General features: G+C 50.8%; 2 protein-coding genes across 3 annotated transcripts; both read right to left on the bottom strand.

Annotated features, from left to right (window-relative positions):
* Positions 1 to 1,138: 1,138 nt before the first annotated feature.
* CCDC8 (coiled-coil domain containing 8) lies at positions 1,139 to 3,789 on the bottom strand. Its single transcript, XM_032838934.1, has 2 exons — positions 3,642 to 3,789; positions 1,139 to 3,507 (listed from the first exon to the last, which is right to left on the bottom strand). The coding sequence occupies exon 2, from the start codon at positions 2,926 to 2,928 to the stop codon at positions 1,291 to 1,293; it is 1,638 nt and encodes a 545-aa protein (XP_032694825.1). The 5' UTR covers positions 2,929 to 3,507; positions 3,642 to 3,789; the 3' UTR covers positions 1,139 to 1,290.
* An 11,498-nt stretch (positions 3,790 to 15,287) lies between these two features.
* On the bottom strand, positions 15,288 to 18,607 carry LOC116855883 (paraneoplastic antigen-like protein 8C). Of its 2 annotated transcripts, none has more exons than XM_032838938.1 (2): positions 17,231 to 18,606; positions 15,288 to 15,845 (listed from the first exon to the last, which is right to left on the bottom strand). In XM_032838938.1, exon 1 carries the CDS (start codon positions 17,844 to 17,846, stop codon positions 17,232 to 17,234), a length of 615 nt encoding a protein of 204 aa, XP_032694829.1. In that variant the 5' UTR covers positions 17,847 to 18,606; the 3' UTR covers positions 15,288 to 15,845; position 17,231. The 2 variants fall into 2 exon arrangements, with proteins under 2 accessions (XP_032694829.1, XP_032694830.1); XM_032838939.1 differs by lacking the exon at positions 15,288 to 15,845 and adding an exon at positions 15,954 to 16,225 and having other exon boundaries at positions 17,231 to 18,607.
* Positions 18,608 to 18,899: the final 292 nt, after the last annotated feature.

The raw sequence follows: 18,899 nt of genomic DNA, 5'->3' as shown, positions 1-18,899 counted from the left end.
CACGGCCCCATCTGGCCTGGTTATTCCCTGGGCCCCGGTAAGTCCATTCCTTCAGGTGGGGTCCACACTCTGTCTTTCCTCCAACCCCACTGGGGCTTGTCCTTGCTGGGCTAGGGACTGTGAACCGTACAAGTTGAAAGGAACTCTTAGCATCCTATGGAAGGAGCACCAGCAGCTACTACTTCCAGACCAGGAGCAGGTGAGGGCAGGTGATTCTTTAGTTCTAGAGGCAAAAACTAAGAAAAAAACCCAGGCGGGAACTGCAGTTGAAGCCAAGACAGTTGTGACCTCCAGGCTTCCCTCCTCCGTGACTTCCTTCCCTCCCTCCCTCAGTGAGGCTGGGATATAGCCATGTGCTGCTTTTTGCGGGTGGGGCTGGGATTTGGGGGACACAAGACAATACAGAGAGGTCCCCCAGTGCCCACGGGACTTAGCCACCCAATCTGTCCCCCATCATAAGTGCCAGCCATGGCTCACTACACATCACACCACGATCTGGCTTTTTGGCCCGTCTCTATTGCAACGAGTTTTCAATGTGCCCAGGGACCAATCTGCCCCAAGAGATGTTCTGGGGGCTTGATCGAAACAGAATCTGGGGCCACACAGGCAGCTGGAGCAAATCCACAGCTCTGGCATGAAGGGCCCCAGAATCTGAAATTTGGCCACGTTTCCCAGATGATTCTTCTGTCCCTTGTAACCAAGGTTGGGGGAAGTATGTGAGGTCCGGGCCCTGGGCCAGGAGCCAGGGGTATGGGGATGGCAAGCAAAGTGACATAAACACAGGGCACCATCCTGGAGGGCGGGAGCATAGGGTACACAAGGGAGTGAGGACACAACCCTGGAGCATTCTTCAGTTGCCCAATCCAAAGCCAGGAAATCCCGTGGTAAACAATTTTATTTGCATGTGGGCTTGCGCCCTTTTTTTAAATTCAAGGATGCTGACAATGTTAAGGGGACAGTAGAAAAGAAGAAAAAGGGAGAGGAGAGGGGGAGGGAGTATCTCTGCTGCTTCCCCCGCTTCAAGCCGAGCACCTAGAATTGCATTGTAGAAGTTAAGATCATGAGCGATGCGACCCCTTTGTATGGTTGTCTTTCTTTACGTTCCTTGGGTGACTAGAAGGAATCTGTTGTTTTTTTTTTTTTTTTTAATCAATACATGAAAGATAAACTTTGAACAAGACAGAGGGGTGCTGGGTGGAGATGGGAGGCCCGCTGCCCGGTCCTTGTCCACCTCCATTTTCAAGTATGGCGGCAGGAAGCCATGAGTTCCAGGGCACCCCTATCTTCACCTCACAACTGGTCTTCCCGTTCTCCCTGCTCTGCTTCTGCTCTGGCCTCTGCCCTCAATACCCTAAGGCTCCTGGCCTCGCCTGCCCTGGGAACTCTCTTGGGCAGGGTTGGCAACCGGGGAGTGTGCCAGAAGGCTCTCCGGCGCTTGCGAAACCATGAAAAACGGCCAGGAGTCTGGAACCTCACTGTCTTGACCTGTTTCCGGGCCTTAGCTCCCTGAGTTGTCCCTATGGCCCCCCGAGCAGCTGGGGCTTCAGCCCTTTGGTTCTGTACAGCTTCTGCCCTCTGGTCAGCTGTGGCTTCTGCCCCATCAGATGCAGCCTCAGCCCCCTGGACAGCTTGGGCCTCTGTCCTTTGATTATCTGCAGCCCCTTCCCTCTGATTATTTGCAGCCTCTGCCCTCTGGACAGTTATGGCTTCTGCCCCTGGATTATCCTCAACCTCTGCCCTCTGATTTTCTACAGCCTGTATCCTCTGATTATCTGCCGCCTCAGCCCCCTGATCATCTGCAGCCTCAGCTCTCTGATTATCTGCAGCCTCCACTCTCTGATCATCTGCAGCCTCAGCTCTCTGATTATCTGCAGCCTCCACCCTCTGATCATCTGCAGCCCCTGCTCTCTGATCATCTGCAGCCTCAGCTCTCTGATTATCTGCAGCCTCCACCCTCTGATCATCTGCAGCCCCTGCTCTCTGATCATCTGCAGCCTCAGCTCTCTGATTATCGGCTGCCTCAACTCTTTGATCATCTGCAGCCTCCGCCCTCTGATCTGTGGATGCCGCTTCTTCCCTCCTGCAACGGCGAAAAGAGGCCCATTTGATTTTGGGCCTCCATCGTCTTGGGGGCATCTCAGGCTCCCACCCATCTCCTGGGTTGCCCACATTGTCCCCCAGGCTGGCTCTGCCTGACCCCGAGGCCCCAACCCTCTCCTGCCTGGTAGATGCCTGCTGGGCTTCACCCCCCTCAGGGCTGGACCTGGGCGCCCAACCCTTCACCCTCTGCTTCAGCTTCCCCCAGGACACCTGGCTGACATACTCTCGCCACCTGTCTGCCTTGGACAGCTGCGGCCTGGGGTTGTCCTCGAACATGGGCACGGGCAGGTTCACGCGGCGGCGGGCAGGTGGCGCGCTGGGCTTCTTCTCCCCTCGCTGCAGGAAGGCCTCCACCAGCTCCTGGTCGTCCTCGCTCTCCAGGTCGCTCCCCAGAAATTTGCTGCCCAGGTAACTGACTGGCATTTTGCGCACTTTCCTGCTGCACCCCGCGCCTTTGTGACCCTTGTCCCCCTTGTCCCCCTTGTCTCTGGAGGTCTCGAAGTCACTGAACTCGCTGTCGCTGGCATTGCTGCTGTCATAGGTGCCCACCACCAGCCGCGGGGGCGGGGTCACCATCTGCTGCACTCTCCTCCTCCCCCGGGGCTCCTTGGGCTTTTTGGGGGGCTGGGGCGGGTGTGGGGTGCTCTTCTCAATGATGCGGGCCACGTCCTCCAGTGTGCGGCCTTCTTCCTCCAGAAACTGGATCAGCCGCTCGCGAAATTCCGCCTCCTTGGTGGCGGGCTTGGAGATGACCCTCCATACGCCTCCCGCCAGCCTGACCTCCCGGGGGATGAGCAGATAGTCGACGTCCTCCCCGATCTGCAACATCCCCACCGTGGAGTCCTCCTCCCTGCGGAACACCTTGCCAATCTTCTTAAAGGTCCCCACGGGCTTCAAGGCTTCCACGAGGACGTCCAAATCCACATCTTTGCAGACATCAGGCACACTCCAGAGGATCAGGCAGTCGGGGGAGGGGAGGAAACCCCAGGGGAACCAGCCCCCCACGTGGCTTTTCTCGAGGGTCTTTAAGATCTCCAGGGTGAAATCGGGGGTGGGGGTAACGACCCCAAACTACACTGTAGGCCTGAGTCTTGGAGGGTGGGGGCGAGTGGGGGGCGTCCCCGCAGAACTGCCAGGAGGGTCTCGCCTCTCCAGCCGAGGATGAGCCGATCCCTCCCAACTTCTCCGCCCGCCACAAAGTTCAGTCTTGACGAAGTCCGGCTCGCCCGCCCCAAGGACTGGCGGGAATCGGTTCCCAGGATGCTTACGTGAGCCGGGGAGCGGTCGGTCCTGAGGCTTCGAAGCCCACCGCCAGCTGCAGACGTGGGGTCCCGGTTCCAGGTTAGGGCACGGGCTGCCCCCGTGGCTCTTCCTGCGTCGGGGACGCGCCTGCACCTTGGGAGAGGCCTGCGCACACAAAGACGGCTCAGCCGGGGCTATTCAATATGGCCGAGGCGCTTGGAGGCCACAGCCCAGCAACCCCCCCCCCCCCACAAGGGTCTCCCGCCCCCAGGCTGGCGGCCACCCCGGTCCAGGCTGACCTTGACGCGCCTGCAGCCTCCCAGCCCGTGCGCTCAGCGCGAAGGAGCGCGCGGGGGCAGGAAGTTCCTCCTCGCTGTCCCCTAGGGTGAGGCCCACCTTCTCCCTTCTCATCTTACACTCCGGGACTCGGGAAGACTGACAGGGGGGCTGTCCACTCCCTTCGGGGCGCCCTCCCTCCCCTCCCCCCACAGGGGTGTGGCCGCGCTCCGGGCCTCCCTGGGGCCACCGCTTCCAAGCAGAACGCCCCCGCCAAGGCCCACGTCAGCACCTTCCGGGGAAAGGCGGCAGTTCCCCAACCTGCCCTTCTAAACGCGGGTTCCAGCCAAGCCCTGGAGGTGGGTGTGCTAATGAGGCCGGCCTTTGGCAAGCCATTGGCACTGTATTGTTAGGTTTCAATATCATGCGACTTTGGTACCCGCGGGTCCTACCTGTTCAAGCATATATGTCGGAGGAGAAACGGTACCAGGATCTTACTGCCCCAGGCTCTAGCGCGGGCCTTGGCACACTGCAGGTGCTCAATAAATATTTTGGGGGTGAATGAATGAACCGAAGTTTTGTCCATCAGGAGGGACTGGCTCAGTTGTACAAGTCTCACACTGGAATACTATGCAGCTATGTAAAAAGAAGCACCTGGTAAAAAGGATAGTCAGGTTTTATGGAGCATTTCCTAGTGGTTTCTGTGGATTAACCCCACGAAATCCTCCCTATATATAACATTATGATGCAGGTAATGGGATCATTTCCATTTTATTTTATTTATTTAAAAGATTTTTATTTATTTACTTGAGATAGAGCAAGAGCGAGAGAGTGAGAGTACGGAGGGAGTCCACGCCGGACAGAGCCCAACGTGGGGATTCAATCCCAGGCCCCTGAGATCAGGACCTGAGCCATAGGCAGCTGCTTAACTGACTGAGCCACCCAAGTGCACAGATCATTCCCGTTTTATAGCTGAGGATGTAAAATCGCTTGCTCAAGTTCCCATAGCCATAAGTGAGAGAAACCTGGATTTGAATCTGAAACGGTCCGAGGTGTGTGTGTGGTGTTGGTGGTGGGGTGGGCAAAGGGTCTAGACCTGCAGATGTACTGATCCCAGGTACCAGCACCGCCAACAGTGGCTATCTCTGGGGAGGGACACTGGGGACCCCCAGAGGTGGCAGAGACATGTACTTTTCCCCTCTCTATCTTCTTGGATTGCTTGGATTTTTAGCAGTCAAAAATGTTAATTAAATAAGTGAAATTCAAGCAGAGGTCCTCAAAATCAGCCATGGACAGAGAGGGGTCACAATCCCTGGGATGGGGGGCCCAGGATGTGCAAAGCTTCCTGGGTAATTCCCAGGCAGCTGGCTCAGCATTAGTACTAATAACACTGAACTTGCAGGGAGAGTTTCCTTGGAACCAGGCACCCTGCTGTGTGCGGCAGGAGGGGGGACTGTTGTTGGGAATTCTCAGAGCTATGTGGTAAGGCAGACCCGTGGAAAAGCTCCCTGTTTACCCCTCACTGCCTGCTGTTGACCCCAACCCAGCAGCAGGAGGGAATCTTAAAAACTTAACTCAGATCTGTCTCTACTCTTTTAAAAATCCTCCATCCTACTCAGAGTAAAATCAAAGTCCTCACCGTGGGCCACAAAGCCCTAGCATACCTCCTCCACTTCCCTCTCTCTTTCTCTCCTTCTCACTGACTGTGCTCCAGCCACCCCCATCTCTTCACTGTTTATTAGAGGCCCCACTCAGTTCCACCTCAGGGCCTTTGCACTTGCTGTTCCCAACCTCCAGGTTGTTATGGCCCCGCCTTCTCTTGGCAATTTCCCTCTGCCCAAATGTTTTTTTTTTTGGGGGGGGTGGTCATTCTACACCCCACCCAGTTCCCTGCACCCCAACAAAAGGAGTGGCCTCTACCTTCTCCTGAGTCCTCTATCTCAGGAATCCTTAACCCTTTCTAAGTGCTATGGGGCCCTATTCAAGATAAAGTTTTTCAATGCATAGAACCACATCCATCGGATTACAAAGGAAACCAATTATAATGAAACATACAACCATTAAAAGAGAAAAATTTTAACAACAGCAAAAAAAAAAAAAAACCCTGTAAAATAACAAAGACTTTAATACAAGGTATTAAAAAGGAACACATCATTTTATTTAACTCACGACATGGGATTTTATTTAGCTCTTGAAAGAACCAGGCAGATGTGGAGAGAAAGAGGGAGGGAGCGGGAGAGAGAAAAGGGAAGGTTAGTGAAGATCTCAGCTAGGCCTTTGCACAATTATTGGCTCGTTTGAGTTGTTTTTGCCTTTGCAGAGCCCAGTCGGTAGGCTTTGCTGGATTTTCTCCTCCCTCTCAAAGGCTCCATCCCAGCCGGCGCGGTCAGCCCCCTCCAGGCCTCCAACAGCCCCGCCCCTCCCTTGTGCGGAGTTTCCAGCCGCCCAGCGGTCTCCACGGCAACGCAGAGACACGCTTTAGCGCGGGTTCGCTCTGGGAGGGGTGTCCGGATGGGGGAGCCGGCTTCACCTCTTCTGGGCTCCTTATCCCTACTTTAGGCCTGATCCCCTACTCAGCTTCCCGGAAAAGCTACCGGAAGCTAAAAATCCCTAGGCTACCCGTTTGAGGAATAGTTGGTTTATGGATCCAAGTCCAAAAACTCAAGACTTCCAAGTGGAATGACCTCACAGATGAGATACATGCGTTCTGCAACTGGGAAGGGGGGGGGGGGGGGGGGCGGCTGGGAGTGGGGCGGGGCAGGGAGGATTATCCGCGAAATGAAAACCTCAAACGTTCAACATTCTTACAAAAATTGCCAACCCCTGTGCAGTTCCGCTCTGAGTGTTTTAGATTACTCAGATCCCTGGCAGCGGAAAGCCTTCGCCAGCCGCCCCAGAACAAATGATAATCACGGTTCCCAATTTTATACGTGTTTAAAAGAGATGAAAAATCCAAAAAGAGTGGGGGAAGAAAGCAAAACGTGGCCCGGATCGCTCTACCCAGCTACACTGGCTTGTCACTTTAAAAAATAATACTAAAGGGGCGCCTAGGTGGCTCAGGTCCAGATTCCAGAGTCTTGGGCTCGAGCCCCACCTTGGGCTCCTGGCTCAGCGGGGAGCCTGCTTCTCCCTCTCCCTCTGCCTGCCGCTCCCCCTTGAGCTCTCTCTGTCAAATAAATAAATAAAATAAAAAATAAGTAAAAAAATACTAAAAGTGACTCACACCCGTTAAGAAAATGAAGTTCCAAGAAGGTATAAAGTGAAAAACAAGTCTCTCTCTCCCAGCCTCCAGCCTCTTCCCGCGAAGTAACCACAGGGAAATACATTCTGTGTTTTTGCAGGAAAAAAAAAAAATGCTTACATGTGTAATTTTAGAATTTATCCCAGGGGATTTTTCACATTTTTATCATGGTGCTTACCACTTCCTAGTATTTTTATTTATTTATTTATTTACTTTTTGTTTGTTTGTTGTCTCACTATTCAAATACTGGCCCCATGAGGGGAGAGACATCTGTCTGGTTTGGTCACTGCCCAATTCTCAGAACCTAGAACGGTGCGGGTAGGTGCTCAAAATAGTTGTTGAGTGAATGAACCAGGATTGCACTAGATCTATTACTGTAAATTTCGCTTTTTCCACTGAATGGCTAGTCTTGAAGTCCTTTCCGCATCTGTGCAGGCGAATCAGTGTCGGTTTTCTTTTTTCGTGACAATTTCCACCCTTCTTTGGGTATGCCCAAAAGCAGAGAGCATGATAATCCTGATAATAATTCACTTTGTTAATAAATAATACATTATATGTTAATAAAAAATTAAAAAGTAAAAAAAAAATTCACTTTGATCAAGCTCCTACCTTCTCCCTTTCCCTGTGCAATTTTTCTTTTACTCCTTACAACCTCTCTCTCTCTCTCTCTTTTTTTTTTTTAAGATTTATTTATTTATTTGAGAGTAGGAGAGACAGAGAGAGAGAAAATGCAGGGAAGGGCAGAGGGATGGAGAATCTCTAGCAGACTCTTGGCTGAGCTTGGGGGGTGGGGGCGCTCAACTTCATGATCTTGAGATTATGACCCTGAGATCATGACCTAGGCAGAAAGCAAGAGTCTGATGCTTAACTGACTGAGCCACCCAAGTGCCCCACTCCTCACGACCCTTCTTAAGCAAGTATTCCCATTTTCTAGATGAGAAAAAATGAGGCCCAAAAAAGCCACACAGCTAGTAAGGGACAGAGCTTTGAATCACTCAGGCCTCTTTTATCTTCCCAGTTGCCTATGGAGGCCAGGGGATGGGGAGCAAGTTGGTGACCTTTCTCTGAAGACTTCTCTCCCAGGTGACCTTTGGTTTGTTTGTTTAAGATTTTATTTATTTATTTGACACAGAGAGAGAGCACAAGTAGGCAGAGCAGCAGGCAGAGGGAGAGGGAGAAGCAGGATCCTGCTGAGCAGGGAGCCTGATGCAGGGATCAATCCCAGGATCTCCGGATCCTGACCTGACCTTAAAGCAGATGCCGTCCTCCAGAACTGGCCACATAGTCAGGACACCCCTGCCTCCCACCTCTTCAACACAAAATCTGGAGGCTCTTTGGTGAGTCTAGAAGCAAAGTCAACAGAATCGTTGTATATTTGAAAAATTGTTCGTTCATTCATTCATTCATTCATTCATGTGTCACATTTCTCTAAAGCAGTGATGCACAAATCTGGTTTTATATCAGAATCACGGCGAGAGTTCTAGAGGTCACAATTTTCCGAGTCCAACCTACCAGATCAGAACATCTTAGGACGTGTGGGGGAGTACAGCATTACAAAAATATTCTCCCTGAGTGACTCTGACGGAGGTGATGGTTGGTAGAGCTGGGCAGAGGCATGGGGGGAGCTTGGCCAGGTGGAAATACCACACAGCTCCTGCAAACCAGCCAGACTGGGAATCAGGGTTTCTCCACTTTTTAGCAGCATAGAGGGACCCTTAAAGCGGGGGAGGGGTGGGAATCTCAGAGATCTTGTAAGAGTTTGGATAATGGCTACCCCAGATTTCAGGTTCAAATCTCCGGAATTTGAAAGTGTTACTTTATTTGGGAAAGGATCTTTACAGATGTAATGAAGGGTTTGGGGATGAGAATACCCTAGATTATCTTGGCGGGACAGCAGGATTGTCCTCATAAGAGAGAAGCAGAGAGAGATATACAGACACAGAGGAGAAGCCATGAAGAATTGGAGGAGGCAGTGTGACCACTGAGGCAGAGACTGGGGTGATGTGGCCATGAGCCAGAGGGCACCAGGAGCCACCAGAGGCTGGAAGAGGCAAGGGGCCTCCCCTAGAGCCTTCAGAGGGAGCTCAGCCTTGCCAACCCCTTGATTTTGGACTTCTAGCCTCGAGGGAATAAAGTGCTATTGTTCTGAGTTGCCTAGTTTGTAGTGAGTTGTGACAGCGGGCACAGGGAACAAATCTAGACATACCCCCTCCCCACCCCACTGTGGCTGCTAATCCCCCCGGACTCCAATGAGGAAAGTTCCAAATTGAAACATCCAAGTTTTAGCCCGTCACCTTGTGTCTCAAGAATCATTATCCCCAAAACGAATTACTGTGCTGTCTCCTGACCCCCCGGGATCAGGTATGGGTGATGAGAACCTTAGAAGGGTTTTCAAGGGTCCACAGCCCCTGCCTGCAGAACTTCTCTCCGCTGCCCAGCCTCACCCCAGGGTGATCCAGAGGTTAGATGTCCCTGTTTTCAGGTGTCTGGGAAACCTTTGGCATTATATACCTAACTTTCCCATAAAGATGCCTCTTTTTGTGTATTCGTGACTGCCCTCAGCAATCAGTAGTAATATCAACCCATTTCACAGACGAGGGGATTGAGGCATGGAAATGAAGTAATTCCCCCAGGCAGCCCACCTCCCAACCACCCCACTCTTGTTTTCATTTTTTTTTAAATAATTTCTATTGGAAGTATAATTTACGTCTTATACAATGTACTCTTCTTAATGTCCCATGTGGTAAGATTGATTGATTGATTGATTGATTGATTTGAGATAGAGAGAGAGAGAAAGAGAGCATGCACAGTGGGGAGGAACAGAAGGAGAAAGAGAATCTTAAGCAGCTTCTAGGCCCAGTGCAAGCCTGACACAGGGCTCGATCTCATGACCCTGAGGTCATGACATGAGCCAAAACCAAGGGTCAGGTGCTCAAGTGGCTGAGCCACCCAGGCACTCCTCGTGTTGTAAGTTTTAGTGTCATCATCACCACAATCAAGACAGAGAAGGCTTCTATCACCCCCCAAAGTTCCCTTGTGCCCTTTGTGGCCATTCCCTTCTGCCTACCTACCCCCAGCTATGGATCTGCTTTCTGTCCCTTAGAGGGTGCTGTTTTGGAGTTTTCTAGAAAAAGAATCACTGAGTATGTGTCCTGTTTGGCTTCTTTCCCTCGAGGTAAGGATTTTGAGACTTGCTTATGTGGCTGTGAGCATCTGTAGTTCATTCTTTTTGTTGCTGTGTGACGGTCTGTGGGTATGAATCTACCATAGTTTATCTCTTCACCTGTCAGTAGAGATCTGGGTTGTTCCATGATGGGGTGCTTATGAATAATACTCCAGAGCCTATGTTTATATTTTTTTAAGATTTTATTTATTTGAGGGGCACCTGGATGACTCAGGCGTTAGGCATCTACCTTGGGCTCAAGTCATGATCCCGTCCTGGAATGGGGCATGCATCGGGCTCCCTGCTCTGTGGGAAGACTTCTTCTCCCTTCCCCACTTCCCCCTGCTTGTGCTCCTCTCTTGCTCTGTCTCTGTCTGTCAAATAAATAAAATCTTTATTTATTTGAGAGAGAGAAAGAGAGCGTGTGCGTGTACACCAGTGGGGAGGAGGGGCAGAGGAAGAAGGAGAAGCTGACTTCCTGCTGAGCTGGAAGCCCAGTGCCAATGTGGGGTGGGAGGCGGGGCTTGATCAAAAGACCTTGAGATCATGACCTGAGCTGCAGTCACGCACTTAACAAACTGAGCCACCCAGGTGCCCCTCCAGAGCCCATGTTTATAATGCACGCTATACCCTCACTTTGCTGCAAAGAAACAGTGGCATGGGATGTGTTAGTCCAGCTTTACAGATGAGGAAACAGGTCAGAAAGGTGGAATCACCTCCGTGAGAGCACACCACCAGCTGGTGGCAGAGTCAAGACTTGAACCCAGGTCTGTCAGCGAAGCTCTGAGTCCTTGGCACTCTTTCCATCATGTACCCTGTTGATGCTCAGGCCCAGGTTGGATGCTGTCTCCCAAGGTGGGTACTCACCGCTTTGCCCAGGTTCCAAGACAGCCCTTTGTCAGAACACAGAGAACATACTGTCTTCTGAGGAAGCTGGGCCCACATTTAGTTCAGGAATGAGAGATCTAAAACCAGGCTAACATGCTTTTTGTGCATGCAAAACACAGTCAGCTGGACCCAGGACCCCAGTGGCCAATGCTTAATGTCTGCCTTCCTATTAGCCATTGTGCCACATTATTCATATGTCAGAATGGGGATACTCCTCCCCACAGCTGGTGAAATAGGTTACTGCTACTCCCGTTTTACAAGTCAGCAAGGAGACACAGGCTGGATGGCTAGCCTTAGGGAAGTGGAGGAGTCAGGATTCAAACCCAGGCCACACGTCCAACACCACTCTTCACCTCCAAACCTCCATACACCAGGCCGAGGCCTCTGCTGCTTTATTTGGTGGGTTGCCTAGTGAGCAAGCCAATTAGAGGAGTTTCAGATTCAGTTCCCCTGTTCATGTCATAGATATTTATCTGTGTTCTGTTTATTACTGTAATGACCGAGTCTTTTATTTTCCATATTCTGATGCATGGGTATCTGTAGCCTGGCTGACCTTTGAGGGGCTGCCCCTCCCAGAATCAGGCAATTCTAAGAGAAAGTAAACACTGCCTGCCCTTGAACATGTTCTTCAAATGCAAACCAACCAGTCCAGAGCCCACACCTCCAGCCCTCACATTCTGACACCATCCACCTGCCCTATGCACCCCAGGGCCAGGTTCCAGACAACTAGGGAACAGCCCCTAGACCCCAGCATCTGCTGAAATTATTCATTTATTTTACTCACAGAGAGAGAGGGCACAAGTAGGGGGAGCAGCAGAGGGAGAGGGAGAATCAGGATCCCTGCTGAGCAGGAAGCCAGAAGCGAGGCTCCATCCCAGGACACCAGAATCATGATCTGAGCTGAAGGCAGATGCTTAACCAACTGAGCCACCCAGGCACCCCTGAAATTATTCAAACTAGCCAATCATAAGTCTGCTTACCCTGCCTCACTCATTTCTTCCTGCAGAAACCATAATGAAAGCTTTTGCCCAGGGTTCCCTCTCTCCTCCCTCTGCCTCCTAACCAATGGCAGATGGTTTTCTCCTGTGGCCCCCCATGGTGTAACATGTCCCATTTTCTTGGGCTCTGTGAATATAACAAACTCTCTTTTCAATGACAGTCATCCCCTGATCTCTTGGCCTTACCATCCCTAAATAAAAATAAATCCTACCTTAAAACAGTCACACATGTATGTGAATTTCTGGAGTACCTACTGTGTGCCAGGCACAGTGTTGGGCCACAGGGATACTATGAGACAGACCCAGCTCTGCTTCCTGGGAGCTCATAGTCTTACAAGGAGGAGTGGCATTAAACAAAGATCTCTACAAATAAATTAATCACCCTTGAGAGACATACCAAGCCAGAAAAATACAGGGGAGCTATAAGGAGATAAAGGGGGGGAGGGAATAATTCATCCTGGGGTGGCACGGAAGACTTCCTGGAAAAAGAGACCCGAGGGGTAAGAATCAGGGGGAGTCATGTAAGAGCATCCCAGGCAGAGGCAACAATAGGGACAAAAGTTCTGGGGTTTGGAGGAGCATGTCTTGGGGTGGCTAGGGTGTCGTGAGGTGCTGAGGCAGGCAGGGGTTGATGAGCTCTACAGATGTTGAACTTTTTTCTGAAGGGGGGTTGGAGTAAGCAGAGGAGTGACTAAACAGACTGATTTGTCATTGTCGAGGGATCCAGCAGTCGCCAGAAAGCAAAGGGAGCCCAGCAGCCCAAGCGCAGAGAAGAAATACCAGGACCTCTCTCTCCTTCCGCCCTCTGATTCCTGCCGCTGCCTCCCATTGGCTGATCCAGACCGGAAGTCATCCGGCAAAGGCGCTTCGGTAATGCAGTGCACGGAGGTGGCCTCCCGGGGTGCGGAGCAGGGTGGAGAAGCACAGAGAGGCAATCTGGGAACCCATGGAGAATCACCAGTGTCAGCCCTATGGGAATCACATATAGGTTGGCCTCTCAGAGGTTCCCGGCCTTCCTTCAGAATCCCTGGCCCTCACCAAGGACTGTTGAAGGAACGCAGACTGTTCTCAGATAGCCCTGGACTTTGGTCCTTCTTGAGCTTTCCTGTGTGGTTTTAAGCAGGCCACTTAACCTTTCTGAGCTTCCTTTTCCTTATCCATAGAGCAAGATGAAGATCGTCATGGTAGTACGTCTCATAATCGCTTATCTTTTATGAAATTCAACTAAGAAAGCTTTGCATCACCCCGTCCCTCCAGAAAAGTGAGGGAAAAAAATTTAGAGGCAAGATCTAGACTAATATGAGGCTCTTTATAGTCTGAATTTATTTCCTTTCATGTCAATATCCTACTTCCTTAAAGAATACTAATGGGCTTGATTATGGGAATTACCCAAACCTGTCCATGGGGTGAATTACACGGTATAAAATATAAAATAAAAATACTGTACCAGTTTTCTGAGATCCCAAGCTTTCTGAATTCTTTTTTTTTTTTTTAAGTTTAAGTATTCCCTACACCCAATGTGGGGCTTGAACACACAACTAAGATCAAGAGTCACATGCTCTTCCAACTGAGCCACCCAAGTGCACCCCAAACTCTGAATTCTGAAGTGCATCTGACCTGGAGGTTTTGGCTAAGGTGTTGTGGACCCACAGTGCCAAACCTTGGTGGTTGGGAAGATTCCATGAATTAATGAGTATGAATGATTGTGCACAGTGCCTGGAACACAGAAGAGCTGTTATTTGTTATTTTATTCCAGAGAAACCATTTCGACATCTCCATCAGTCACTGGGATCCACTGGGATAAAAGAAAGTTGTGTGTTTTGTATTTTATCGGCCATGAGATCTGATGTTACCCCTTAAAAAAATAATGCAGCCCTAGAAAACTTCAGGCACCCATGGAAGCAGTTTTTACAATGTTTGTTTGTTTGTTTGTTTCTTTGTTTCTTTGTTTATTTCTTTCTTTGTTTGTTTTTTTTACCAGATAGGTTATTTTTCCCTTTAAAAAAAAAAGATTTATTAATTTGAGAGAAAGAGGGCATGCACGAGTGAGGGAAGTGGCAGAGGAGGAGAGATAGAATCTCAAGCAGACTTCCCACTGAGCACAGAGTCCAATATGGGGCTTGATCCTGTGACCCTGAGATCATGACTTGAGGCGAAATCACGAACCAGATGTTTAACCACCTGAGCTACCCAGGCACTCCTAGATTATTTTTCCAGATTAGATCTAGTGTGGATTCCCCCAACATATCAAAAAGCATACTGTGATTGCATTCACATACATTTATTTTGTAAGTTCCTATTTGTACAATAGAATGTCAACCACAAAGAACAGTGAAGAGTTTTAGTGGAACCTAAATTTCTTGAGAAATGGGGCTTCACCAGGCCAACTGTGGGCGTCTCCTAGCCTGCACGTCCAATTTATCTAGGAATTTTCACTTAGGATTTGCTGTGTGCCAGCCAGGTCTTGACTCACACAGATAACTGGCTTCAAATGGTAGCCGATTGACACAACTGCTTGCGTTGCTATGTCAGGAAACTTCCAGAAAACCTCGAAAAGGGGTAGGAGATTGAGTTTTAGGGGCAACATTGAACACTGACTCACACTCATGTTGTGTATCACACATATGGATGTTGTGCGGGAAACACCCTAAACCCACAATATGCACAAATACAGTCCCGATGCTGCAATAGACAATAAAGAATGTCACATCGTCCCTTGTTATGATACAATAACTGTGCCTTGATGGGAGAATGGCATGCAACAAGCTAATGTGCCTGAGGTCTTATTCAAGTCCAGACTCTGAGGAAACAGCGAACACAGTAACATAATACACTGCAAGTGAGGTTGCCTGGCTGGAAACTTATAAGGGAAGGAAAGGTCAATAGAGCACTATGACCACAGATGCACTTGCAAGAACAGTAAATATATATGCAGAGATGGCAGGGAAAGCTTCATCCCGACCGTTGCACAAAAGAAAAGGATGGTGAGGCTGATGACTCAGAGCCAGCTGGGGGAGTTTACAGAAATCAGAGTCTTCCAGATTTTTAGGGTGTCATCACCTGTGAACTCTAAAAATTCCATCTATCTTGATGCTTGCTGGGAATGCAATGATCTAAGAGGGATTTCTGACTGCCCGAGTGTGGGTCCCTTGCCTGTACCTTGGCTGCCAAGGTGGGTGGGGGGTGCGTAGAGAGAGAATCTTCACATTTTGGCTCTGTTCAGTGTGGGAGCTCAGGGGTAGCCTCACAGAAATAAGAACAGAGTTTGGATGCAGGAATTCACAGACGTGACTGATGCCCACCAGAGTAATATGTTGGGGGGGTCTCCATTATCATGCTTTGGTAGGTGAGAATCAGAGTGGCATGTATGTAAATTACATTTTTTTTTAAACCAAAGAAATTCAGCCCAAACCTTTGCAAATCCCTGAACTAGTGGAAGTTTGCAAATTCGCAGACCCGATGTCCCTGAATAAGAGCTCTATCTACCCAAGGACATTTGGATTTTACTGATTCTTTTTTTGTTTGTTTGTTTTTGTTGTTCTTCACCATCACGGGGGACTCCAAGTTAATGTTGTTAATGGGTAACTCTTGAGGGTGACCTCCTAATTATTTACCTCCTTTTGGACCATTTCCTGAAAGTCTTGCCTTTTGTTCTTTAGAGTGGGGTGGCCCCTGTGCCTAAGTCGGAGCTTCTGGAATGGAATTTGGGGAGACCCATATCCTAACCCCTGGGGCCAATCAGAGCAGAAGAGTCCCGTGTGTGACCATCCCTTGTAAAGGAGACCAAGTGTGTACAGGACAGCGATAGCTTTTGACAGAGTCAAACACAGAGCACTGGGCTCCTCAGGTGTGGCAAGCAGGCAACTCACTTGGTCAGGCATGGTTTCTGCAAAACAGGGTGGCCCACTCTGGATGAGAGTTACCTTCAAGGTCCATCCTTTTAAAAGACAAAAAACAAAACAAAACAAAACAAAACACAAAAAAACAAAACCAAAACAAAAACCCAAAACCAAAACCAAAACCAAAATCCAAAAAAACCCAAAAAACAGGTCTAGACTTTGCAATGGCAGGATCTCCAGCAGGGTCCAAAGCTAGAAGGGTCTGTGTTTCTTCCTGGCAACACGTACTCAGCAAGAGGGGCTGTCCCTGACAGCAGGACTCAGGGGGTTGCAGAGAGGGGATAGTGACTTTTCTCCAGAGCAGGGATCTCCCCGACGTGGTCCTCTGGCTTGGCTTTTCCTCAACTCTGCCAAGAGACCTTCTCCAAACCCTTGGAATCACGGACCCTGTTTCTCTTCTTCTGTTTCCTGCAAACACCTGCTCACGCGGGGGGTGAGCGGGAGGACACACGACTCGACCACCCGCGGTCTCCATGGCAACAGTCCAGATGATGCGGTGCTCAGCTAGGACTGTGGGACTGCGACCTCCCAGCTGGTCCCTTGGGGTCTCCAGGTTGTTCAGCGTTGTTTGCAGGTGGTCACTCAAAAGTTACCCTCACCCACTCAGATAATGCTCACACGCACACTCAGGTGTTGCCCCCACAGCTACACGTGGCCCACAACTACTCAAATGCTACCCGCTCTAACTCCTATATTACGTTCATACTCACATGCCACCCACACATGCAAATGGTACCGTGCTCCCTCATGTACTCAAGTAACTCAGATGTTCCCCGCACCTGCTCAGATATTAATCCAAGTGCCACAAGGGCGAAATTTGGGTCTGTTTGTCCCCTGCAGTTCGCCCAGTGCCTGAAACCATGCCTGGTACACTGTGGGCACTCAGAAAATGTTTGTTGAATGACTTAGTGATCCACGCCCAATCAGATATTACCCACATCTACTCAAACAGTCCATATGCCCACTCAGAGGTACCCCAGTAACTCACATGTTCCCCAGTCTCTACGAGTGCCATGAAGGCAGGGATCTGTGTTGGATTTGTTCCCTTCTCCCAGCTCCTAGAAGCACCTGGGACACAGGAGGTGTGTGATAGATAGCCATAGAATGAATGAATGAATGGCCCATGCTCAACCAGGCATTACCCCCATCACTCAGATGTACCCCACAAGTTAACTCAGATCCAAATGCCCCCCTTATTCACATTAGTCAGATGTTGCCCACGGTCACGCAGATGACACCCATTCTCATTCACAGTGACCCACACACTGGGAGTCCTGCTCCCCACTTCCCCCACATTCTCCACACTCAATCCACTTCCCCAGACCAATTCAAAGCCTACCTCCACCCCTTCCCCTCATCACCCGCACCCACTCAGAGGGCCCCTCCCCTCACCCTGCCGCCCCTCGCACCCTCCCTGCCTCACCTCACAGCTTCTTGTCAGATGCATGGTGCCGCCGTCGGCTTTTCTTGTGTTTTCGCTTGCCTCTCTTGTCATCTCCAGCCTTGCTCTGCTTCTCCATGGAATCCAGAGCTGGTGCCTCTTCAGCGCCCGCAGGGGCCCCGGCCCCCAGCTTCTCCCCGGGCCCGGGTGCCTGGCACTTTCTGGCAGGAAGCTCTCGGGGTCCTGGCACTGCTGGGCATAGCTCCTGCCTCAGGACCCGGGCCACGTCCTCCACCGTCCTGCCCTCGCTTTGCAGGAAGAGGTTCAGCTTGGTCAGGAATTCAATGTCCTGCTTCCGGGGCATGTAGACCACTCTCCACATGCCGCCCTTGCCCTTGAACTCCCTGGGGATCACGGCGTAATTGATGTCTTCCTCCAGCCTGATGATGGCTGCCTTGGATCTGTCTTCTTCCAGAAAGGCCTTCCCGGCCACTTCGAACTTGCCCAGAGGCTTCAGAGGGACCCGTATGATCTCTTCGAACTCCTCATGGTTGCAGTCTTCTGGTATTCCCAGGATCATCAGGGACTTGTAACTGTCCACCTCGAGCGCCTTGCACCCGTGCTCCAACAGAGCGATGTCCTTGACCCCGAAGAGCATCTTGCCCAGCTCCCGGAGGCAGCAGTATGCCTGCTTGTGCACACTTGAGCTGCCTCGGGAATGCACAAAATTATCCAGGATGCCACGATCCCTTCCCAAAGGCTCAGTAAGAGGGAGGCCTTAAGGGCCTGATTTGTCCCTCTAGCGGAGGATGCCCCTGGCCCTGCCCGCAGGGCTGCAGTGTCCAGCTCTCTGTAAACCTACCCTGAGAAGGCTCTTGGGAATTCCCAGGGACTTACGCACAGTGAAACAGAGGTGGCATCTGCCAGCTGGCTCTTGGGTCCTGAGTCTGGGCAAGGCTGCACCAAGGAGGGTATAAAGATGCACTTCCCCTTTCTTGGTGATGGTCTCCAGAGGCCTCACCCGTCCTGGCAGCCTCAGCAAATCTGGGATGGCAGGTCTGTCTCCCTGGGGCTGCTGTTACCAGGGTGTCGTGGATGGGGGCTCAGAAAGCAAGGTGGCTGGTCACTCGCGGCTGGCCCCGGGGCTGCCCTCAGTGCCCTGTGGCCCCGGCGAAGACAAGGATGTGGCCGCTGCACTTGCTCCAGCAGTGACGTCACCGCCTCCTTCCGCTGCTCTGCTGCCCAGAAGTCTCCATGGCAACCGCTGGAGCATCGCCTCTGCCATTGGCCAGGGCCAGCCGCATTGAAATCAGAGTCCAGGGGGTCACTTAGAGGTGAGGGGTCAGCCACCCGCCTTCAAAAGCACCCTCCCTTCTCCTTTGAGAAAATGGCTGATTCCAGGGGAGAGGGGACAGAGAAGATACAAGTAGAGCCTGGAGCATCTTTGGGCGGGGGTGAGAGGGGGGTGGACAGAGAGTAAGGAAATGCTCAAAGAATAATGAGAACAGGTGGAAGGACAGAGAGCCAGCTTGAAGGGCTCCCACTGGCCAAATCTGGGACAGTTTGAGCATCAGTGTTAAAACTGAGATCATAAACTTCTTGATAAAATAAAAATCCATGAGTCTGTGGAAGAATGTGGGCTATACGTTGTCTGACATAAAACTTATGAACCAAAGGGAACAAGAGTCTCTTTACAATGTCCTTGTTTGTA

This window comes from Lontra canadensis, unplaced genomic scaffold (genome assembly GCF_010015895.1).
Source record: "Lontra canadensis isolate GAN:19392208 unplaced genomic scaffold, GSC_riverotter_1.0 scaffold107, whole genome shotgun sequence".
Classification (NCBI taxonomy): Eukaryota; Metazoa; Chordata; class Mammalia; order Carnivora; family Mustelidae; genus Lontra; species Lontra canadensis.
This window is presented reverse-complemented; position numbering and strand designations above follow the sequence as displayed.

What these genes read in the sequence shown, in the direction of transcription:
- CCDC8 (XM_032838934.1), bottom strand. Translation starts at nt 2,928, where the DNA reads ATGTTGCAGATCGGGGAGGACGTCGACTATCTGCTCATCCCCCGGGAG.
- LOC116855883 (XM_032838939.1), bottom strand. Translation starts at nt 17,846, where the DNA reads ATGCTCTTCGGGGTCAAGGACATCGCTCTGTTGGAGCACGGGTGCAAG.